A 24,045-nucleotide genomic window follows, 5' to 3' on the forward strand; every position below is an offset into this window, starting at 1 on the left:
AGCTAGCAGTATGATCATATATAGTGTCGTACTATGGTAATAGGAATAATATATAGGGGCAATTAATTGCTCCCATCCAGCAGGCACCGTACTGTCCGGTACCAAATCTGAGCCATCCAATCAGCTCAATCAGATGGTGGAAAATCTGTGGTACCTCTGGGTACAAATTTGCTCCCATCTAGCAGGTACCATCGGTACTGGAATATTTGGAGTGGTGGAAGGGTAATTTTGTCTTTTCGCGTAGAAGTGTCCAGGGGAGGGAAATAGGGTTTTCTACCAAATCTTTGCCATTCGATCTGTGAGAGGAGTAGGCGGCGAGCAAATCTCCCCTTCCCATCCGATCCGATCCGTGAGAGGAGTAGGCGGCATCGGCGACTTGCTTCGTTGGCCTGGACTTGATCCGCGGGAGGCGGTGGGATCCGTGGGAGGCGGCGGCGACTTGCTTCGTGGGAGGAAGCGGCGGCGTCGGCGAGTTGCTTCCGTCGGCGGGAGTGTGGATGCGGGGCGGGCAGATTTGGGCCGAGCCTGCGTGTGGCTCAGGTGGGCTTCGCACAGGCGGGGCTGCGCTCGCCGAGGGGAGGAAAAAAAAGAGTTTAGATGAGAAAGCGGCGCCGCACGGAGGGAGGAAACGAGAAAGAGCGAAACAAGAAAGAGCGAAAAGGAGAAGAGGGGGCGCGACTACTTTCTCTGTTTTTCAATCGTACCCTTCTAACATGGACGGATGGATTTATCTCTGTACCTCCCGGTACCAGTACCTACCGGTACAAGTTGCTGGATGGGAGCAACGCTCTTGATAATATAATATCTATTGAAGTACTAGTAATTTCTAACTTTTTCGGTAAAAATAACTACAGATCAAAATTTGAGGATAAACGGTTCGAATGTCAATTATTAAATACAAAATTACTAAACCTCGAAAGGAAAATAGAGACAAAATCTTGTAAATTTCTAATCTTCAGATCTACTTTGCGATTCGTACTCCAATGGGCCTCTCCTCCAACTCTGATGACTTTGATGAACTTCGGCGACCGATGGTGACAACCTCGACCAATTAGGGCCCCGGATGGTGGCGGTGGGAGATGGGAGACAGTGAGATGCCAAAGCCATAGGAATATGAGAGACTGGTGGGCTAGCGTTGACGGTAGGGGCAAAGCGAGGCCTCTGATTAGGAGGCGACGGCCAATGGTGAAAAATCTGACAGCGGAGAGCTGCCGAAGATGTGGAATACGGTGGGACAGGGGCACCTCGCTATCACTAGCTTGAGGAGGAGAAGAGGGGTGGAAGGGAGAGGGAGAGAATCGGAGGAGGGGATGGTTCTCACCGGTGCCGCTCGTGCCTTTGGGCTTTGGCAGCTAGCGAGCGAGGCCGGGCGGTGTAGGATGCTGGTGGAGCGAGGAGAATTTTATAATTTGTAAAAGATTTTTGAAATTGTTTTTGTCTATCAAATGCCAGTCCCTAGAGAAGGTATCCTATATATATATACATCATCAATCGACCATTCAATTGGACTCAGCTGCATCATATATATCGTTCTAGCTAGCTAGGTTAGCTAGGTTCATTCCATTTCCATTTCAATATTGTTAGCAACAATGGCTGCAGGCAGCGGCAGCGGCAGCAATCCTAAGGACTACCAGGATCCTCCTCCCGCGCCGCTGGTGGACACCGGCGAGCTAGGTAAGTGGTCACTGTATCGCGCCGCCATTGCGGAGTTCATAGCCACGCTGCTGTTGGTGTGCATCAGTGTGAGCACCGTGATCGGTGAGAAGCGGCAGTCGGGCGAGGGCGGCGCCGGCGTGCTTGGCATTGCCTGGGCCTTTGGTGGCCTCATCTTCGTGCTGGTGTACTGCACCGCTGGCATCTCCGGGGGGCACATGAACCCAGCCGTGACCTTCGCCATGGTGCTCGCGCGAAGGGTGTCGCTGCCGCGAGCGGCGCTGTACACGATGGCGCAGTGCGTGGGCGCCGTGTGCGGCGCAGGGCTCGCCAGGGCGATGCACGGTGGCGGGCAGTACGCGCGGCACGGCGGAGGTGCCAACGAGCTGGCGGCGGGCTACTCGGCGGGGGCAGGGGTCGCGGCGGAGATGGTGGGCACGTTCGTGCTGGTGTACACGGTGTTCTCGGCGACGGACCCGAAGCGGAAGGCCAGGGACTCTCACGTGCCGGTGCTGGCGCCGCTTCCCATCGGGTTGGCGGTGCTGGTTGTGCACCTTGCCACCATCCCCATCACCGGCACTGGTATCAACCCCGCCCGCAGCCTTGGCCCCGCCCTCGTCCTCGGCCTCGGCACCACCAAGGCCTGGTCCCACCTCTGGATCTTCTGGGTGGGCCCCTTCGCCGGCGCCGCCGCCGCAATGATCTACCATCACTACATCCTCAGGGGCGCTGCCGCCAAGGCCTTCGCCTCCTCCTCCTACCGATCACCCCATTTTTAATCCCATGCACCCTTGCAATATATTTTATTATTCCTCGATCTACTGTTTTAATTTGTTTTTTCATAATTATATCCGTAATTCATCTGTACTGTCTGTACGTAATCTAGCTACATACATATATGTATGGTTAATTTTTCATATTTGCAATTCAATTATTCTATATTTTCCTACTTCATCTTCAAAAATTGTTGTACTGTCTCCATTGTAGCCACATGCATGTATACTCTTATATACAGGAATGCGCTAAAGCGCATCTGGGTTATTATGCCATAATTAAAACGCACTCTTCACGGATGCACCCCCACCCCCATCCCCTGACACCATCCACCTCACTTTTCAAAATGCAGTACAATAAAATGATTACTAAGATCTTGCTTCTGGCATAGTACATTAATTATAAGTAAATTATCTACAGTACTATACATAGAAATTGGACGATGTATCCATCTACACCTTTTAAGTAGGGAGTAAATTATTTGCTTGAAGTGTAATCCTACCATGCCCCTGTAGTCCTGCACTGCAGGTTTCACTCAACATTAATTAAAATCATTTTCCGTTTGTTAGATTTTTACTACATGTAGTATTAGAAAACCTCACGTATAGGATTAAAACCCATGATCTTCACAAGTGGGCCTATAGCTTTCAGTATTTTTTTTTACAATTACTTGAAGACATGTGCATTGGAATCATCCGATCATGAAGGGAGTAAAATAAAATATTGACGTGTACTGGAGTCATCCGATCATAGAGGGATTAAAAAAAATAGTGATCAAGCCCATAGGCCGCAAATATTTGAAAAAAAATGAAATTATACTGTTGAAGTTTTTTTTAGGAGAATGACGGCAGAAGATCTGCCAGAATTTAATTAAGGGGAGTCAAAAACCACCCAGGAAGACCTAGGGAAGAGTTACAGCCAAAGGAGAAATTTAGGTGGCCTGAAAGCCACTTTGCGCAAATCTATATCTTGTTTTACCCGATATGCTACTGACAATTCTGAGCTAGCTAAATTTTGGAAAATTCTACTATTTCTCTCTAGCCAAATGTTTCACCAAGTTGTCAGGAGAGCACCGCGAGCGAGCGTTTTTTGACCTTCTCTTCCTGCACCTTTAAGCTCATCCCACCAGGTTGAGATGCGGGACGGAAGGGAATTGAGAGCTAGGGGCAAATTTTGCCACATACGTACTGTAGTCCATACTTGTTTAACAAATGGACAATCCGCGAACAGATGATTGGTGTCTTCGAAGGCGGAGGTACACAAACAGCAAATCCAATTACAAGACCAATGTCTTCTGAGCAAATTTTGAGCCGTTAAAGTTCTTCGGTGGAGGACAAGCCAACCAAAACATTTCATTTTTGGCTTAGCCTGGGCTTTACAGAGCGTTGTAAAATCAATTGCAGTGTATGAACCAGCAAACTGATATATATAAGCACTCTTGGTTGTATATGTTCCAGATTCAGTCCATTTCCAAACTATGTCATCAACATTCTGACTGAGTTGAGCAAACCTCCCAATTGCACTAGCTCATGTATCTCCTCAACTGAGGTAATTTGTCTGAAAGATGATAACCAATTGTTGTTCATCAACTCGAATTGAACCCTTCTATTCTTTCTTTTTGCTAAAGAGAAACAGAGGGGAGCTAAATCTTTTTTTTTCTCAGAAATATATGAGATACGAACAGTTCTACACAAATAGACCTGATCGTCACGCAGGAGAGAAGCGACGACTATACTTAGGCGGTATTACAGTGGAGTAAAGCGACCGTTGTCGCGCAGGAGAGCAGCAACGATTTTGACGGTAACATGGTGGAGTAAAGCAAAGTGGTGGACATCGCAGTTCGGCAGTGCGAACTCGTGACGAAATCGTAAGACCAAGTGACGACTGGGACGTTTTCGAAAATGCTCACACTCAAGATGACCGGCGGGGTGGAGAAAAATCGGACGATGTCTGCCACTGCAGCATGCTGCATGCAAAGAATCTTTTCTTTTCTTCTTTCTTCAAAAGATTTTTTTATCGTAAACTATTTATTTAATCTACGATCTGATTGCACCACTAAATTCGTTACAATTAAATCTTTACAACAAGACCACACATGATTATATTTCAACAAAAAAATATTTTAATTTTTTTATTGATTTTTTTAATGTTGCATGTGGTCTCTTTTGATGTTTCAACCAGTAGTTTTACAATGTTTCAGCTAGTGTACTCATGATGTTTCACTGTGTACGGATTAAATATTGCAGTGGAACGCGCCGTTGCAATAAATCACCCACATATTTTGGAAACCCTCTATTAAGGAAATTTGGTTTGTTTTTTTTGTTCCACAAAAAATGTTTCACCTAGTGTACCCACAATGTTCCACTATGTATAGATCTAATGTTGTAGTGAACTGAAATATTTCATTGCAACAAAAAATCCACATATTTTGGAAACCTCCTATTAAGAAAATTCGTTTCATTTTTTGTTTCACCGAAAAATGTTCCACCTAGTATACTTATAATGTTTCACTATGTATACATCTAATGTTGCAGTGAACTAAAACATTCTTCCGCTATTTGCTGAAACATTATTTTTATATAAAGTGAAACAACACCAGATTTAAACGAGTGAAACATTTTCGATCTACTTAGTGAAACAATTCCGATATACCTGGTGGAACATCGTGCAACATTTAAAAATAATTCAATAATAAGCTAATTTTTTTTCATCAGAATATATCCATGTTTTGAAGATTTAATTGCAACGAATTTAATGGTGTAATCGGATCATGATTTGGATAAGTAATTTAAGAGAAAAATCAGTTTAAAAGTAGTTTTGCACGTAAATCGGCGCTGACATCAGCGTCCGATTTTTCCCTAAAGCATCGGACGTCCGACGCGTAGCCCTCTCCGGACGCTTTCGAATGACAAAAGAGCAATACGTACGCCGGTGGCCGTAGTGCCACATCGCGGGCCCCGCCGCGGTCTCGTAGCTTAATACCACGAGAAACTTAATTAATTAATTGATTAGTGCTCTTAATTGTCGCTCGATTGTCTGTCCACAGGGCCGTCGATGGGCATGTGCCAAATAGGCACCCGCACAGGGCCCCCGTTTTTTGGGGGCCCCATATAAACATGAAGGACCACTTCAGCTATAGTAATGTAACACAATATCAGCTAATAGGCAATAGCCCAATGGGTAGATCAATAATGGTAGGCCTGACCCAAATTCAAGAGAATGTTGTGCGATCGTTGATTTCGTCCTGCTGTTGGTTGGTGAGCGATCTAATTCCGTGTGGCGCCGATTTCAGAGATCGAGACGACGAGACGTCGATCCCAATTCCATTCACGGCGATTGAGGCGGCGGCGGCGATACAACTTGCTCCTTGCGATTCCAACGCTCCAAGCGGCAGCGGCGATGGCTTTGCCTTGCTACCTTGTCTCGTCTCCTAGCTCCTGCCTTTCTCCTCCTCGTCCGCTCATCATTGTCGACTCGACCCTCAACAGCTCGACCTTGGAGGCTTAGACGGGTAAGATTAGACAGTGATTGAGTAGATTATAGATAGTAAATTCGTAATATTAGAACACATATTGCATCTATATAATTAAGTGAAAATATATTTTATTTATATTAGATATGATTTTTTAAATTATAGGTCCCACTTTGCATTTCACCCCGAGGCCCCAAATTCTTATAGACGGCCCTGTCTGTCCAGCAATTAACATGGATGGCTGAGGGCGCATGATTACCACCGAGGGGCTCAGATCCAGTGGAGCTAGCAACGGCCTCCAGAGGCACCCTCACTGCTCTGGCGTCGCCCTTGCCTTCGCCTAGGCTAGCTGCGTACAAGGGACAGGGTGACGACGAGCTAGGAATAGGATGGCAACGCGGGAACGCCGGTGAAAACGGATTCAGGACGTCGCATCCTCCATACAGCTCGACACCGCTTCCGCTTCCGCTTCCGCTTCCTGACGTTTCTCAACTCAATTATCTCAAGAGCAATCAAATCCAATTCAATCTCATGAAAAAAAATACCAAACGGATTGGATAAGAAGAAGTAGGGGATACAAGCTTCTAGATTCCGGAAGCTTCGCAGTGTAGAGGAACAAGAGAGAGTGTGGAAGGAATAGAGATTGACGAGGTTCAGCCGAACCAAGCCCGCCGATGCCTGTTCTTCCCCCTCCAGGCTCCAGCCAGTGCAGCGGCAGCTGGTTTTGTTACTCCCAATTGCGCTTGATTTGGGCCTCTCCTTGAAGAGTAGTTGTCCTGCGAAATAAGTTCAGTTTGACTCCCTTTTTAAGTTGCCGAAGCTGATTCGTATCCCTAAACAATAATACCGAATATATATCTCGACCCCTCAACCATTAAAACCGGAGCAATTTGACTCCCTCTCGATGGTTTTGGATGATGATTTTGCTGACGTGGTGCCTACGTGGCGATATTAACTTGATCTTTATTCCATGTGGCGTTAACGTGGCACTTAGGTGACATTAGAATTAGAAATTATGTGTGGAACCCATTTATCATTCACATAAAATAAAATTTGTGGGACCCACTGTGGGGCCTTCCCTCTTTCTCCCGCGGCGGGCGGCGAGGGGCAGGAGCGGCGGCGGGCAAGCGGATACATCGATAGGAGATGGATGTCAAGTAAAACTAATAGGCGTGAGACTACATACGAATAGGAGAGAGTACGTATCGTATACATCGAAATCCTGGGTACATTAAATCGCAGCAGCTGGTACGTAGCCAAGGCCAATGTCTCGTTTCATAGGGAAATTAAGGTGCTATGAGATGACGCACGCGTTTGGGTTCTCGTCGCTGAAGAGCTGCGGCGGCGGCGGCGGCGGTCGGTCCAGCATGACGTAGCTGCTGTAGTACACAGGAGGAGGTGGTGGTGGTGGTGGTGGTGGTGGTGGTGGTGGAGGCACCCACGAGTGAAGATTTGCACAGGGGTGAGCCTGACCGCCCTGGTGGTGGTGGTGGTGGTAGTAACTCGTGTAGCCGTGCCCGTACGGCGGCCAGTACAAGTGCATCCGCTTCATCATCTCCTCCGGCGGGAACCCCTCCACCACCACCGAACCATCCTCCTCCTGCTGCTGCTTATTATTCGCAATCGCTGCTGCCTTCTCCTCCTCGGGCGCCTCCTCCTCTGCTGCTGCTGCTGCTTCCTTGTTGTTGGCGTTGCCCTCTGCTTCATTCTGCAGCTTGCTGCTGCCGTCTTCCGCCGCCGGCTTATTTTCCTCATCTTTCTTGTCAGCTTCGGCTGCAGGAGGAGGAGGAGGCTTGTCGTCGTTGGTCTTCTCCTCCTCCTCCTTGGGCTTTGGGGGCGGGGGCACGACGACCGTGGCGAGCTTGCCTGTGCGGCGGTGGATGTACTCGGCGAGCTTGTCGCCTGAGACGGTACCGGTCACCGTCAGCTTGCCGGTGCTCAAGTTGGTGTCAGCGGTTTGGACCCCTGCGCAGGACACGAGTACACGAGCAGCTAATTATTAAGTTGCTAGTCAATTACTATAATATATCGATCGATCCATCTCAAGGCTCAAGCAGACGGTACCTCACCTCTCATCTTGAGAATCTTTTTGTGCAGTTGCTGGGCGCAGGCCTCGCAGTGCATGTTCACCAGGAGCTCCACCGTCGTCACATCGCTCACCTGCGAATGGACGAGCGGCGGCGGCGGGGATGGCTGGTGCTGGTCTTGGTCCTCGGTACTAGTTGGGGGCGGCGGCGGGGAGATGACGGTGGCGTTGCGCAAGGTCTTGTGGCGGAGGCGAGCGCAGAGGGCTTGAGGGTCTACGATGCCCGTGACGGTGAGCTGGTTGCCGCCCATGTCCACCTCCACGCCCTGCACGCCCTTGCTCCGCAGGATGCACCGCCTCATCCTCCTGGCGCAACCGGTGCAATGAAGCTCCACGCCCAGGATCACCGGTGCCGGTGGCGGCGGCACCTGCTCTTCTTCCTTGCTCCCTGCATCTGCTGCTGCTGCAGCTTCCTCCTTCTTCTCTGCCGCCGGTGCTACTTCTTCCACCTGCTTCGAATTCTTCTCCTTGCCGCCCTCCTCCTGCATAATTCACTCCACCGCTCAATACTCAATATAATTATCTGCAGACTACTAGCTGCATATATATAATAAATGTACACATGCTTCGATCGCTAGCCTAGCTACCTTGTCGTCGTTGAGCTTAACTTGCTCGCCCATGGCGATCGAATTAGAAGGAGTAGCTCAGATCTTCTTCTTCTTCTTCTCAGACGAGCTAGCTAGCTAGCTTCGAACGTACAGACCAGTCCAGATGACTGATCGATACTCAGCTAGCTAGCCATGTGATATTGTGATATGTAGTACTGCACAATGCGGCGACTTATATATATGCCCCACCTCAGCTAGCTAGCTAGCTCAAAATGCTGCATTGATTTTTCTTTTTCCCGGAGAATCTCTACTGCCTCATGCCAAAGCTTCTAATAAGCCGCAGCCAAATATCTATGTCAAGCATATGCTTAGAGCTCCATCGTTTTGTGTTTTGCTTATCTGTCAAACCAAAATCTAAATTTTAGAAATCAACTTTAGCGTTGATTTTGATTTTCCTTTTAAGTTTATTTTTCCAGTATTGACTTTTAATTTACTATCAATACATATATAAAATGTTTATCGATAAATTATTTTCATTTCTAATAAGTGTTATGGCTTATAATCAACTATATATAGACAATACAATGAAGCAACTAATCTAGGGTAAATTTGATCCATCCAGTTACTACAAATTTACCATATTAGAAAAATCTTTATTATCTGCGATATTGGTTGGGTGCCATTAGAATTTTTTAAAATTAGAACCATGCCATCACCATCACGTCTTCTGTCATCATATAGACCAAAATACCCATACACGTGAGACCCACATATCTATTTCATCTTCTTCTCTCTCCACTCCTTTCGTTTCCCTTCTTTGTCTTCCCCTCAATCTTTCTCTCTGTCGCGCGCGCTTGCTCAAGCAACAATGCTCGGCACAGGGCCACAGGTGGCCTAGCGGAGCGGGACTGGATAGCAATAGCTGGAGGCTGGTGTGCGGCAAGGTTGGGCGCAAGCCATTGGATGTGTGACCATCACAATACAGCCATTTGTGGCCTGCTTTTTTCTCTCTTATCCAACTTAGCATAAATCTGATATCCATCTGCAATTTTGTAATATACCTCATCTCCGGCAAAACATATATCGGCGTAAGTACTCTACCTATATCATTATTTTTCTAATTTTACATGTGTAAAATTAATTACGAAATTCTTAGCAGTATGTAGGCATTTTCATGCCAATCTATATGTCAATTCCTGCCAATTTCACACATTATATTAAATCTTAAAATAATAATTTGGCATATAATAGAGAGTTAAAGACGATGTTGAAGGCTAGCTAATTAGTAAGGCTGCGTATAGGTGTTACATATTATTATAAAGCCAATCAATATAACGGAACGACGACTAACCTTCTCGATCATTTCAGTCATTGATCATCTAAGACACATTAGATAACGACACAGAAAGACATGATTTTTATTAACGAAGTTCATTCAAAGCCTACATCTCTAGGGATGGGATGGGCATTTGGTCTGACCGAAATTTTCGGTCTCGGTCTTCGGTCTTTCAGACATTTCGGTCTTTGAAAAGTGAAGATCGAATTTCAACGCAGAAATGTCAGGACCGACAAATTCGGTCTCGGTCTCGATCCTGACTGAAATTCAGCAACATTTTCATATGTGCAAAGAAATAATGGAAATTTCTAACACAAAAATCACAAAAAAAAATTTCGTAAGCACGTATGAGTAAAAACTCTTATTAGGTTGCATGCCTAGAAGAAGTAGGGATGTGAAAATTAGAGTTTGATCCTATTGAACTTAGTGGATTGTAGATTGCATTTAGACATTTTTTGTTAATTCAGTCTATTTGGTTAACCGAGGAGACTAACCGAATTGACTGAACAAAATTCGGTCTTTCACTACTTAGGACCGAAATGATGACTAAATTTCTCGGTCTCGGTCTCGGTCTTTTTCTACCCACCCCTATCCAGGGATCTGATTATGGGCACTCCTCCCCAATCAGTATAGTACCTAGCCATTACAAGTTCATGGCCACCCTGTCATCATCTCCTTACATGTCTATGCTACATTGTAGTCGTCATAGTTACATTGTGGTGCCCCTCTCTTTATTTAAGAGAGTTTCTAAGTTACAGATGTCAGGGTTATGGATACCGCATACGTAATAGTAGTCGACTACATCTCGGCAGAACCCACCACATACCATGTCCTATACGGAAACAACCTACGGATATAGGAGGAGTTCCGCATAAGGAAAGACAACCAGAGTTCTACATGGAAACGACAAGGACTACCCGGATTGTATCCATATTGGTTTCCCTAGTTCTACTTGGACAAGGGGACACCTATGGGTATAAATACAAGCCCCCCTAGGAGGACAGGGGGACACCCACCATGAGACAATCAACACCCAACACAATCGACATAGAAGCCACAACATAGAAGCCTACATACGCCAAGACACGCCGCCGGATATCGACTTCAGGGATAAGCACAGCTAGTACCCTACGGTGTCTCCGGATATTGTCAGGAGAGACGAAAGCACTATCTCTTATCTCACCGGGCACGGATTCGAGGAGGAAGGCTACCCTGTTGTCGACTACGAGTCAAATCGTCAGACCCACATGTCGACAACAGTTAGATAGGCTACCCCAAACATTGTACTGGTGTGGTTATCATGAATAAGAGCAATATCGGCTTCGGCCAACAGGATGTAGGGTTATTACCTGACCGTTCAGGGGCCCGAACCTGTATAAAAATCCCTGTCTCCATCTTTTTTACCTCAGTCTCGCGTATACCCTAGCACCGACGATCCCCATACTATCCAAATACCGTAGTCGCGACATCAAACGTCGACAACAGAGTCTGACTCTAACTCCACCCCTTATCACATATTACAACTCCAAGTCCAACTCCTAATAGAACTAGTATATTCGACACCTATTCCAACTCCAAATCCAAACTGTAACCAAATAGAAATAGTATATTCGACACCTATTCTAAAAAACTTCACCTTGAGGAATATACGTCACCCAAAAGTAGTAGAATCACCATGTCTATCCACTGGTCCTCCAAACCTGGGTTGTCTTCTTTGCAGCTTCACTGTAAGCCGCCCGATGAGTCTGCATCAAACCCGCTGCCTTCGAAAGACTCTGCTAGCCATATAACTTCTTCCTCTGGACTCCACTTGCAACAGTCCAGCTCCACCTTCTCTCCTATCATCACTTGTCTTGTCAAGCAAAATTGGACTCCTACTTAGCGGTCACATCATAGACTCCAGTTTGTTGAAGAGAACATTTTCTTCCTTGTCTTATGACCCAAGCTAAAAAATTCAATATCCACGCTTTCCAAAATCCCTGTGTGTTTATACTATATTGTAGTCGTCATAGTTATATTATAGTGTCCCCTCTCTATTTAAGAGAGTTGTTGGGTTACTGGATTCGACTTTAACTTCACCCCCAACCACTGGCCTATTACAATTTCAAGTCCAACTCTTAATAGAACTAGCATATTCGATACCTATTATAACTCTAAATTCATAGAACTTGTTTATTTGTTATTTGACACCTATTCTAACCGTTATCCCTCGAAAAAGAGTGGAGTAGATCAGTAATTAGCTTGCAATGAGGAGAAGGAATGGTATAATACTATGCCGAGATCGAGGGCACCTCGATCGATCGCCGGGGCCGGATCGGAATAGTGTGGCAACTTAATTAATTAATTGGTGTTCGCGCATCCTCTGATCTCTTGTGATTATAAAGCTACTCCCTCCATACCATAATATAAGAGATTTTAGATAAATATAACACATCTTAGTATATCTAGATTCATTATACTAGAATATATATATCATATCTACCTAAAATTTCTTATATTATGAAACAGAGGAGTAGCTAACCGGAGACATGGAGTATATAGGTCGCCGGGCATTTATGTACGATCACTTAATATATTAACTAATTATTATAGTGGAGTAGAGATATAGCAAAGGTACCTCGATAACAGGCCAGCCAGCTGCGTTCATGTATCCTCGATCATGCATGTTCAAGGGTATGTATAACAGCTGATTAGTTCGATTTTACCTCACCCCAAGCCATGCCACAAAGAGATCACTGCTTTAAAAAAATTGAAACGGTAATTAACTTTAACAATGAATCCCCCTATATTTTTATAGGATTAGTTAAATCCCATTCGAATAAATATCAAGGACAAAATTAATGTTGCGAATTCTCTTATATTTCAACCCCCAGAACCCATTATGTTTATTTGTAGACAAATGCAAGCATCAGGCGCAAATGTATAGAGCTAACGCAGCCGACAATTTAATTTGCCTCATTAGACTCTTGTTTTCCATATATAAAATTATTCAGCGTAATTAGAGTTTGAAGAAACAAAGTATCTATGTATTATATATAATATATTAAGAGAGGTCGTGAAAAATAACGAGCTAGCCAGTTTGTTTGCATTGCAGTTATAGAAATTACCATATTAATTAGAGAAAAACATATTTACACGCATTAGGCTCTGGTGCAAAGTTCAATTTTACGCATATGTGCTAGAGTTAATTTTGCACATACATAATAATCTTATAACAAGCAGAACGATAGCTAGGGTTGTATACAAATAAATTCAATTTCTACTTTTAAAATCTGTTATATATAAAACTTTGAATCTATTTAAGCATAAGTTAAAATCTGTATATCGAGTCCTATTCCGTCTAAAAAAAAATCTAGCTACATAAGCCATCACGTTTGAGAAAAAGAGAGATTAATTTGTTGTACTATTAGATTATTATTATGGGTCCAAATAATATAGAACTTTGGTATATATTTTTATAAATATATACTTGTATATGAAATGCAATGTATTTATGGAAACTTGTATAACAAATTCAATTATACTTTTGAAATATACTATATATATGTAAATTATAATTAAATTTAAGAAAATGAAAGGTAAGAGTTATGTATAAAAGCAACCTGTAAATTTAAAAACGCACTGCACAAATTTGGGCGATAAATTTTCTAGTAAATTATTGTAATAAAGAAGTTTTGATCGGAGAAAATTGAAATGGAAGGCTAGGCCGGTAGCTATACACTGTTTGGCACATCTCCATAAATCTATATCTGATCTGCGATTACGTTTATAAAAAAATGATAGATTATTTTGTTATCATTTTAAAGAAAATATAAAATTTTAAATTACTATAACTTAACAAATAAATTTTAAATTCAACGTGGATGAAAGATTTAAAGCTGTGTCAAACATGATTTAATTAACTAGAGGAGATCATGCATGATGGATGATGAGAGAGAGACGCTGCACATGGGTTGTGTGGGTGTTGGTCGGCTTTAATTCTTTTCTTCCATCTGAAGTGTTGGGAATCCTGAATCCGCCACTTCATGATGAGTCATCACCGTCACACCGTCCGTCCTCATGCATATGTATTTTGGACAGCACTGGAACTGGAATATAGTCCCAATGCAGAGTGATCGATCTAGATACTTTTCTGTTTTCCACGTAACTTGATAAACTAATTCAGGCCAATCATGTACTCCGATCGTCCTACGCACTTATAATTTACAATTCTAGAATAAACATGAAAATATTTGGATTCTCGTGCATTATATTGGTGTCCAGAAATACTTATGTCACGTAAAAGTTTGAATATTCAAGATGCTTATATTTAAGAGTATATTATTTCTATTATTAGACATATAGTAGCTCAATGCTAATTAATTGTATATAAACCGTAGGTGTATGAACCAGATCGACCGACTCACAATCCTCCCACTTACTAAGGACAATGCTAATGTAGATCTATCAGTTTTCATACTTATCATGCCATATGGATATCATGTATAGAAACTATATATTTAATAGATGATTTATCCAATCACCTATCTTCTCTTTATTTAACTACATAATTTTTAAACTTGGTTTTGCCTAGAACTAATATCTTGCATGAGAATGGTCTATCATCTTTTTCATCTCCTTTTCCCCTCTTCTCATTAACTCTCTTGTCATTTTTTTCTTACGTGACAATATATTTAATGCTATAGAGACTAGCTTGAGGCGAAGGATTTGGTCTGCCGTAAGTTATGATGCAACTAGATGAATAGATTGTATTGATTGGCTTTAAACACACCCAAAAAAAATCGATCAGTAGCCTAGGATTAGTTGGGTAGATAGCTTGCGATCGTGTGTGCATGATTAGTAGTAGTTAGTTAGTTGTTGCCACCATGCTTGATGGATCAAATTAATACAAGCAGCTAGGTAGCTTATTTGACACCTGTGCTAGATTGCTCAATCGATTTGCTTAATTTATGTGGTAGGGATCTCCTCTGATTAGGGAGAACAAACTAACACAACAATGGAATAAAGCTAGATCACCTACCCTATTAAACAACAAAGATCATTATAGTAATTAATTATTGGAGCACTACTCCAGTTTGTAAAGGAAGAAGAAAGTGTGCCTTTTCAGCTCAGGGACAAAGGAATATGGATTCAGAAAAGTTAGCCTTTTTCCCATTCATGCATGGATCCTGCTCCCTGCTTGCTTCCACAGCTGCACGCATGCATCCCACTCTTGGGAGGTATAAATTGTTTGAGCAGTTTGCCTATTATTATCCATCCTGTCTAACTATTACCTCCGTTAATTTATTAAGTCCTACTAATATGATCTTTCGATATTTATAGCACTGGAATATATGTCATTTGATAATAGGTTATTACATTTTAGGATAAAGGTAGTATTAAGTAATCGGCATGTTGAGAATTTAGAAAAATCGGATTTAGTTCACTCTACTAAGTTCAATTTAGATGCATGGTTTAAGGTTTATAGTTTTAGGATAAAGGTAGTATTAAGTAATCGGCATGTTGAGAATTTAGATGCATGCTTTCTTGGTATACTCCATTATTACTAGCTAGTAGTACAATCTTGTTGCAAAATTAAATTAAATTGGTGCACATGAGCGAGCAGAAGCAAAGCAATGGTGAGCGCATCATGCATAGGTATTGTTTGAGGAGCTTATGGCAGCTGCAACATCTTCTATAAACTTTAGTTTCTCAAACTATATATTTTAAGAGTCAAGCAATCTAGATTTCAAGAGTAAAATCCAAAATCTTCAGTATTTCCAAACAGTCCAGATTTCGAAGAGTCAAGCAATCTACATTCTAAGCTTGTCATAATTTTGCTAATCATTTTGTTACTAATTTGGACAATCGAACACATCACCTAATTAAAGGTAAAATCTATCCCATGCGCGTGCAATGTTTAGTGTTATCCAGCGAACCTTTCATAAACCATCTGATCAGCTAATGATGGTTGAGATACGAACACGCAAAATTTCCATACCGTTTTCATACCCTTATTTCCAATGGTATCGGTCAGTCGGGGTACATCCATGCAAAGTGCTTCTTTTGCTATTTTTAGAAGCTGAAAAGGAGGGTTTACACTTGGGATGAAGTGGTCGCCGTGTAGACGTGTCCCTAATCAAAATATACATAATTAATAAAGAGACTATACATAGGAATCCACCGAAAGTAAAGAGGAGGCTGGCCAAGAGGAAAATTAAGAGAAGGTCGTCGTGGAGGTGAGTCAGCTTTGGTACCAACTGAAGCTGAAAGAAGGCAGGCAGATTTGAGACTGGGGCATGACAGATGAGACTACACGCACAGTTAAGCGTGCAGGAAACAACAGGAAAATCCAATCCAATCCATCCAAATGCATGGCAGCATGGAGTACTATACTAGTAAGCTAGGATGGAGATGATGGTGCCCCCAGGTCCAAATGGCGGTAGAGATGCCACTTGTGGTATCTCTGGTGTGATGGCAGCAGCGGTCGCAGACGAGGCGCGGCGGTGCAGCCCTCACCGCAGCATCCTCTCAGCTCCTCCACGCATCGCCCGCAGCACCTAATTAATAGGATAATCACTTCACTTCAGTTCATCACTCGTTCGTTCGTTTTATACACATTACTGCTAATATCTACTGTAAGAATGAAAGAAAGAAAGAAAGAAAAAATTGCTGGCATTAGCAGAGACGACGAACGAACATACAGGTAAAGCCGGTTGCAGTCGATGTTTGCGCAGTTCCGGTGCCTCAACTCAACCACCTCTGACCCACATGCATAGCATCTCCCCAGCTCTGAACTGCTTCTGTTTCTCCCCTCCTCCTCCTCCTCATCATCATCATCACCTGCTCCAGGCTTGTACGTTGCCGGTGGCAGGGAGAGCCGTCCATCAAACACGAACAAATTCCCCACCCATCCAGCAGACCCCTCCTTCAGATAATTGGACACTCCTCCCTTCAATGTATACAGGTTCCGGAAGCCCTTCTTCCTGGGAACATAGTGTACGGGAATGAAACAGACTCGAAAGAAAGTCTTATTAGAACGCCAGATGCATACTATTTCCATTCCACAAAGTGAGAATGTCGATATCTGCTTACCTAAGAATTGTTGAATACACATCACATCTTATGCCACCAGTGCAGTACATTAATATATCTGTATTTTCTTTGTCTATACCATTTAGAGGATCTGAAGAATCCATCTGCATACACACAGTTACACACTTAGTACCAAGTAGGAGTGTCCAGCCGAAACTAGTCCAATAACTAACAAACTCTACTGTGGCATACATCACAGTAGCTAGTCTTACCTCCTGCTCTGACTCTGAGAGCCCAAAGGATGTGCTCCTGAAGCAGTCCACATTAGGTCGCTGAGCTCCTTGAAAATGTCCAATATCCCATTCATAATCTGACAAGAAATTTTTTTTAAAAAAGGGAAGGAGAAAAACATAAATTCCAGTCCAAAATCAAAAGAGTGACAAGATAGAACAGGCAGATCCATCGAGCTTGTGATATATGAAAAACAAACCTACATTATGTTTGTAGTTGAAAATAGGAAAAAAATTACAAATATACTTATTTTTACAATAATTTATGTTTATATACCTGTATACGGAGAATTTGCGTAAATATACCCGTCCAAAACGCGGGACCGCCGATCCCGCGGGACGGTTTGCGCGGCAACGCGACGGTGCCGCAGCTCCCACACGCGGGACCGTGCATGCATGCCTGGATTGGATGCATGCAGATGCATGCAGCTGATCCGTGACCGATCCATGCAGCGGTCACGCGCGGCTGGCTGGCGGTACCGCTCGGTCACGCGCGGTGCGCGGCACCGGCGCGGTACCTTGCGTCAGCCCGCGTGCCACACGATACCGCTCTTTCGGGCTGCGAGAGCGAGACGGTGCCGCATGGCTGGGCTACGGGACTGCCGGTCCCGCGGAATGGTAGTGCGGGACTGTCTCGGTCCCGTGAAACCACACTGCGAAAGATGTATATTTGTGCAGATTTTCGCCACATAGGTATATAAACACAAAATAATGAAAAAAGAGGTATATTTTTAAATTTAATTCGTTGAAAATATAGTTATATTTTCTGTACAGCTCCTATATTTATTCTTAAAATACAGTTTTTTCTTATAAATTTGTATAAGAAAACACACCCTTTTCTCTAAAAGGGAATTATATCAACTCTACATATATACGGTCAATCTACACTATAATCTAGACATACTTCCGATAAATTTTTCTCTCAGTAGTCTCCGACTCTCTCTAGCCATGGTAAATATACACCACAGATCATAACAGCACCACTCTACCAATCACAAGGATTTATGGTTTTGCCTCCTGTTATGCAAACCCTTTTTTTTTCTATTAACACAACAGCACTAATAGCTATTTTCAGCCGTAAAAATATGCTTATCTCTATTCATCACTTGTTGATTTGGCAGTACTTAGGAAACAGCTGCTAAACTATACAAGTTTGTATTAAATAAAAATATACTTTACCATTCCTGACATCGAGGAGCAAAAGCCTCCTTCCAGAGCTATCTCCAGCTGCTTCACTCGATGACACATCAAGGCATTTTCTAGCTTCAAGTCTTTCCCTCCACTCTGATGGAGTCAATGGTGTAGCACGCATGCTAGGGTCCACCAAAGGAAGATGTGAACAACCTCCTTCCAACTGGGAGTTTTTATTTGAAATAAGATGTCTAGAGACTTCATATAGTAAATTGGATTATTTTCTAACAAACTGTAATGTCCTAGTACAGTATAGATAAAAAGTTCAGATCTTTTCAGTTCGCACCTCCACCAAACAGACCGAGATAAATACAAACTGAAGAGACTTAAATGATGGAACAACTACATGAATGGACCTTGCGCTGTCACCAAAAAGAAAACTTGAAACACTGCATTTGAAAAACATGTATTGGTGTATACTGCACTTTCGAAATGTTGAAAAGAGCTAGGGTAATTGCTCTAGAATATGCTAAGACATCAACTTGTAAAAGCTCCAAATTTCCAGGCAGTGGACAATTGATTAATAATATTTACACCGCAGATCAGAGTCTAGTTGAAGGGGTGCACAAAGGCAAGTCTCATGGGCAGCAGAATGTGAGGGGTCTCCTGATCTTCATGGAAGATGCAGTCATGGAGTTGGGAAGATTTACTTTGGACTCCTGCCTAGTAATGGAACTGGAACAGAAGTTGGGGTAGCTACTCACTCCATTACTGAGGAAAGACAGGATGCCATTTCCATAAATAGATCTTCTTACCAAATCCTTATCCTGCGCTCCACTCAAAATCCAAAAGAATTGTTTCCAGCTTTGTTATACCAAGAGAATTATTGTTTTAGATAATGGAAATGAATTACATTCCCAGGTTCTGCCGTTAGGCACCCAGCCAGCCCAAAGAATATAAGAAACCCAGTTAAGGTTCACAGCAAAATAAACAACTCTTCCAGAGCAGGAATCAGTACGATAGACAAGTTATTTTTTCATTCAAATGTAACAGCAGCAAAAGGAGCTCGGAGGCATAAGGTTGCCACCATATAGCATCAGGAGAAGGTCTAGGCCATTTTAAAATATATCAATGTATATCCAGGAGAAGCTCTAGAAACTCGCACATCTGATTATTTGCTCAGTATCTAGACCCTTGAAAGAAACAGTTTCATTATTTTTTTTATACACATTGTATTTCCAATCATGTAAAAAAAATCATCTACATTCAGTTAGATTTAGAAGTTTAGCAGGTTAGTAGAAGAATATTTTTTCCTGTATGACAATCTTCAGTTCATTGAGACACTTGAGAAATTCAATATAGAAAGCGGATCAGCGTATCCAGGTAAGCTATTAGCTTCTGTTTCCCCTGTGCAGTAGAATGAAAGCATGGCTTACCTGAACAAGCGATGGTTTGTACCGCAGTTTCAAGCGAGGAAAAGCATGGCCACATAACGATGGTGAAGTTTGGACAAGTAGATCACGAAATCGATGGTCTTTTCTAAGCCAGTCTGCATATGCTACCGCATCTTTATGTGGACCACTGTACTGTGACAAGAGGAAGAAATTAGAGTAGAAATTGATATAAAAACAATCATATTATGTAATAATTTGTACATGTAATGCAGGGCTCAGCACATTCATATTATGGCTAGCCATGCTAAAAAATAAAACATTTTAAAGATTTTCAGGTTTTCTTCTTCATACATGTTAATTTATTCATTGCTGCTTAAAAGAGAAAATGCAAGGTAAAAGGCAGTGATATTATTGTAGAAACATATGTACATCTTCACAGTTGTGGTTGACTTTGTTGTTAATCTACTTTTTAGCTTATTCACCTGGTTATTGAAACATATTATTTGCTCCACGCTTCTAAAAATCTAAAAGTAATGTTTATTAAAAAATTTCTTCTACGGCATTGCTTATACCAGTTATTTTAAGGTATTAGTTAAGTTTATTTTATAAAATATTTAATTTATCACTATACTCGAGTAGAGAGTCCACGGCAATAATCTAAATCAAGCCGGACCTTAAGCAACACATGTGCTTGTTACTAAACACAATCATCATTCATTCATGTTACCATGTCACCAGTCTCAGTCAAGTTGTCATATAATGATAAAAGACATGGTAAATACCGTAGTACTCCATGTTGGTGGAAGCACTAGAGCGATATAAGAAAAGAAAGAAAGAAATGAAACAGAAGCTTGTTTTACCTGGGCATTGATTCCCTGCTCGTTCATGTAAATGCGGCCATGTATGTCGCGGCCCTGAGAGAGAGAGAGACGAGTACATATAAATTCTTGGTACAATCAAATCGAGCCTTGTTAGCTGCAACAATTTCACATAGAGGAGAAGAGGGAAGAGGAAGAGGGAGGGAAGGAATAGGAACCTGGAGGAAGTGGAGGTGCCTGGACACCTCGGCGCGGGGGTCGTCGATGGAGACGAACTTATAGAAGGTGACGACGACGAACTCTTGGGGTTGTGCAACTGCAACTGTGGCGGCGCATACGGGGGACGAGGAACAACATCGGACGAGGGAAGGAGGAATGTGATGGGGGCGAGGCGATAGTTGTCGAGGCGGAGGCGGAGGCGGAGGCGTGGGCGTCGACGGGGCGGGAAATACGCCAAGGAAGCGGTGGACGGCGGCCGCCATGGCCATGGCCACAACCACTCCTCTCGTCTCTCCTCCTCCCCTTCTATTCTATCCTCTTCTTCTTCTTCTTCTTCTTTTCTTTTTTATATCAAATCAACAAGCAATCTGTACATAAAAAAATGGTAGGTGGGCCGGCCCACTTGGACCGATGAGCCCAGACGAATAAGCCCATCGCAGTCGCAGGGGCATTTTCGTCCTTGCCGCTTTGGGATTCCTCCGTCTCCGTCTTGTCGAGAGGAGAGGAGAGGAGGGGAGACCAGGAGTGGAACAAGAGGAAGAGGAAGGAAGGAAGCTAGGGTTAGCTAGCTGTGCATGGAGGAGCCTGGCCCTGAGGAAGAGAAGGAGGAGGAGGAGGCGCGCTTCGACTTCCTCGAGTGGATCGGCCCGGACACCTCCGCCGCCGTTTTCACCTTCCTCGTCCACCCCGCTGATCTCGCCCGCGCCTCCGCCGTCTCCCGTTCCTGGCGCCGATTCGGTCCGTACCCCCATCTCTTCTCTTTCCTCATCCTTCAATAATATATACTCGGTAGAGTAGTAGTAATATATCCTCTTAATTGCACCAAGTACTCCAATTTTTTGATTGATTTCTCCATCCTTAATCCTTATAAATTAGTAGTATATTGGACCAACTGGTTTTGCTGTCCTTGCCCTCAGTTGTTCGGAATGGCTTCAGCAAGATCCAATGCCTGCGCCTTTGCCCTGAAGCTTCAAACTTCACCCGTATTATTACCAAACAAGCCATTGCCTCTGCTTCTGAGTCGGATGCGGAGCACCAGCACAGGGCGTACATGCATCTCAGCTATGCCCTTCTCTTGGATGACCCCCAGGACTGCATCATCCGCTGCATCGGTGCCTCCACCACCGACAATTTCCCTGAGGAGACCATACAAAACACCCTTGTGCCCACCGATTGGGTGGCCATGATGAGGCCCTCTTATTGGTCCAGCGCCGGCCACTTCGATCCTGCTGTGCCCGAATGCCTCTTTTACAGGCTTCGCTCTGATCTATGCCTCGTTCAACAAATCAACATACAGCCATTCAGAGGTCAGCCCACCCATCCTCCTTCCTTCTTTTTACTCCTCTTGCTAAATACTAGTATTACCTGTCTCTTGCACCCAGCTTTCTTCCAGTATGGTGATCCAATATACTCCGCAAAATATGTCCGCTTCCAGATGGGTTACCCAAAGACACCTCTACCATCTCAATTACTTGTATCTCATGATAATGAAGGCCAGTTGGCTGCTGATGACAACTATATCTGGACGTACACATCTCCACAATTTCCAATGCTGCAGGTCAGTGTTTTTCATGCCGTCACATGCCTCCCCTAAAAACTAAGCATTCTTGATGCAGGATTTATTTTTGGCATGTATGGGTTGGTTTACCAATTTTTGCTAGCAAATCAAACACACGCTACATTACCAAAATTTCAGAAATTTTCACATCTAAGCACATGCAACCTTCTAATTCCAAATATGAGTAGGTAATGGATGGAATTCTATTTTTAATCAAGAAGCCCACATGTGTGTGCAGTGGTCTTCCATCGGACTTAATGTCAAACGAAATATAACAAACTAATGGCTGCTGATCATTGGACAAATCACTAGCTCGTAGCGACTTGTTTAGGTCTAATTGATTGTTTGTCGTCAGAAAAGAAAATCTTATTACCATTTGCAATTGGTTGGATCAACCATTACGAGATAGGGCACCGTGCCGTCATGCCGTTAGTCTCGAGCTTTCTTCGTCTTTTTTTTTCTTAATCCATATTTGACTTGGATGTTGTTTTCGATTTGAAAATTGGAACTGTAGCGGCCGGTTGAAATATAATCCATCTGCTTGGATCATCAAAATCATAATATTATGTGTGCTAACAAATCTTGATTTGTTTCACATAGAAGCTGCATCAACAAAGGGTAATTGTAATACTAGCGAAACATGTTAATGGATCATTTGCTTTGTGCCTGCTAGCTAGTTTGATTAGAAACAGAATTCAGGACAATACATGCTCACATTTGGAATTATGAGGTTGCATGTGCTTAGATTAAAAAAAATTGGCCAAAATTTTGTAGCATCAAAATTTTTTTTATCACTTTGGTTGGTAACAAACCAAATACAATATATTGCCCTACTAAACCAACCCTACATATCCTGGTAGCGGTTTTCTGAATGTGCTAGATGTAGAGGGGCAAATCTTGTGTTCCTGGCCCAACATATATAGGTCAATACATCATTGCAGTTCTCGTGTGCAAACTTGCTGAATGTAAATAATGTACCATATTCCAGGAAAGTGTCCTTCAGTCTTTTAAGCTTCCACGCGCAGTTCTATGCATCGGTGGAGTTGTGAAGATTGAGTTTCTTGGTAGGGTTCAGAAACAGGAAATGGATGATCTATATTACATATGGTGAGTTGGGTACTGTTGAGTTATTGTTTTGTTCTGAACTTTGTTTCGTTGCACTGACAATGTGGCTCATGTACTAATTTTCAGCATATCTCATGTCCAAATAGTGGGGATTCCACTGCCGCGGGAACTAGGAGTAGATCCTTACAAGAACGGTGTGGTCCTCAAGTACTATCCGGATACTCGCAGATCTGGCGTGTGCCATGGTGAGTCATCAGGGGATGATGGTCGCAACAGCCCCTCTAAGTGGCGCAACTTTACCACAAGAATCTTGCACTCAAGCTCAGCTCGACGATTAGGATGGAACCAGGCCATCTTGAACAGGCTGTTTGGCGCGCATGATGCATCTGAGGAAGAGGAGGAAGAGACTTAAGAGGATATATATGGAAATTCATTTTGTCCCATGTGATGTATGCTCACTGTGTTTTTAAGATCCTTTTCTCCTTTCTTTAACAAGAAGAGAATGCACTGGTGCCTTGTATGTAACAGATGCTGTGAGTGCATCCTTGTTGAATGCTACTATAATACATGCTGTATACATGAACAAGGATTAATGAGCGGAGCATAGAATGGAGAAGATGCTGCTACTCTACTGCAATTCTGTTGCATATGGTTTGCAATTGACGATTTGTTTGTTCGACAGGAAAA

The 24,045-nt window shown here is 43.1% G+C and overlaps 4 protein-coding genes across 6 annotated transcripts; 2 read left to right on the forward strand and 2 right to left on the reverse strand.

Annotated features, from left to right (window-relative positions):
* The first annotated feature begins 1,519 nt into the window (after positions 1 to 1,519).
* On the forward strand, positions 1,520 to 2,602 carry LOC127766795 (probable aquaporin PIP2-8). Its single transcript, XM_052291941.1, has one exon. It carries the CDS (start codon positions 1,590 to 1,592, stop codon positions 2,430 to 2,432), a length of 843 nt encoding a protein of 280 aa, XP_052147901.1. The 5' UTR covers positions 1,520 to 1,589; the 3' UTR covers positions 2,433 to 2,602.
* Positions 2,603 to 6,876: 4,274 nt separating this feature from the next.
* LOC127765715 (heavy metal-associated isoprenylated plant protein 9) lies at positions 6,877 to 8,751 on the reverse strand. The gene is made up of 3 exons (XM_052290656.1): positions 8,573 to 8,751; positions 7,969 to 8,467; positions 6,877 to 7,864 (listed from the first exon to the last, which is right to left on the reverse strand). The coding sequence occupies exons 1-3, from the start codon at positions 8,603 to 8,605 to the stop codon at positions 7,194 to 7,196; spliced, it is 1,203 nt and encodes a 400-aa protein (XP_052146616.1). The 5' UTR covers positions 8,606 to 8,751; the 3' UTR covers positions 6,877 to 7,193.
* A 7,089-nt stretch (positions 8,752 to 15,840) lies between these two features.
* On the reverse strand, positions 15,841 to 21,073 carry LOC127768451 (rhodanese-like domain-containing protein 8, chloroplastic). The gene is made up of 8 exons (XM_052294031.1): positions 20,735 to 21,073; positions 20,559 to 20,612; positions 19,741 to 19,890; positions 18,353 to 18,527; positions 17,156 to 17,253; positions 16,944 to 17,047; positions 16,553 to 16,834; positions 15,841 to 16,408 (listed from the first exon to the last, which is right to left on the reverse strand). Exons 1-8 carry the CDS (start codon positions 21,002 to 21,004, stop codon positions 16,252 to 16,254), a joined length of 1,290 nt encoding a protein of 429 aa, XP_052149991.1. The 5' UTR covers positions 21,005 to 21,073; the 3' UTR covers positions 15,841 to 16,251.
* Positions 21,074 to 21,233: 160 nt separating this feature from the next.
* Positions 21,234 to 23,959, forward strand: LOC127766591 (F-box protein At4g00755-like). 3 transcript variants are annotated; one of them, XM_052291679.1, is made up of 5 exons: positions 21,235 to 21,473; positions 21,653 to 22,042; positions 22,118 to 22,293; positions 23,282 to 23,400; positions 23,505 to 23,743. In XM_052291679.1, the coding sequence occupies exons 1-5, from the start codon at positions 21,311 to 21,313 to the stop codon at positions 23,605 to 23,607; spliced, it is 951 nt and encodes a 316-aa protein (XP_052147639.1). In that variant the 5' UTR covers positions 21,235 to 21,310; the 3' UTR covers positions 23,608 to 23,743. The 3 variants fall into 3 exon arrangements, with proteins under 3 accessions (XP_052147637.1, XP_052147639.1, XP_052147638.1); XM_052291678.1 differs by having other exon boundaries at positions 21,236 to 21,473; positions 23,485 to 23,959; XM_052291677.1 differs by having other exon boundaries at positions 21,234 to 21,473; positions 21,653 to 22,293; positions 23,485 to 23,959.
* The last annotated feature ends 86 nt before the right edge of the window (positions 23,960 to 24,045 follow it).

The sequence above is a fragment of the Oryza glaberrima genome, chromosome 3 (genome assembly GCF_000147395.1).
Source record: "Oryza glaberrima chromosome 3, OglaRS2, whole genome shotgun sequence".
NCBI classification, from domain to species: domain Eukaryota; kingdom Viridiplantae; phylum Streptophyta; class Magnoliopsida; order Poales; family Poaceae; genus Oryza; species Oryza glaberrima.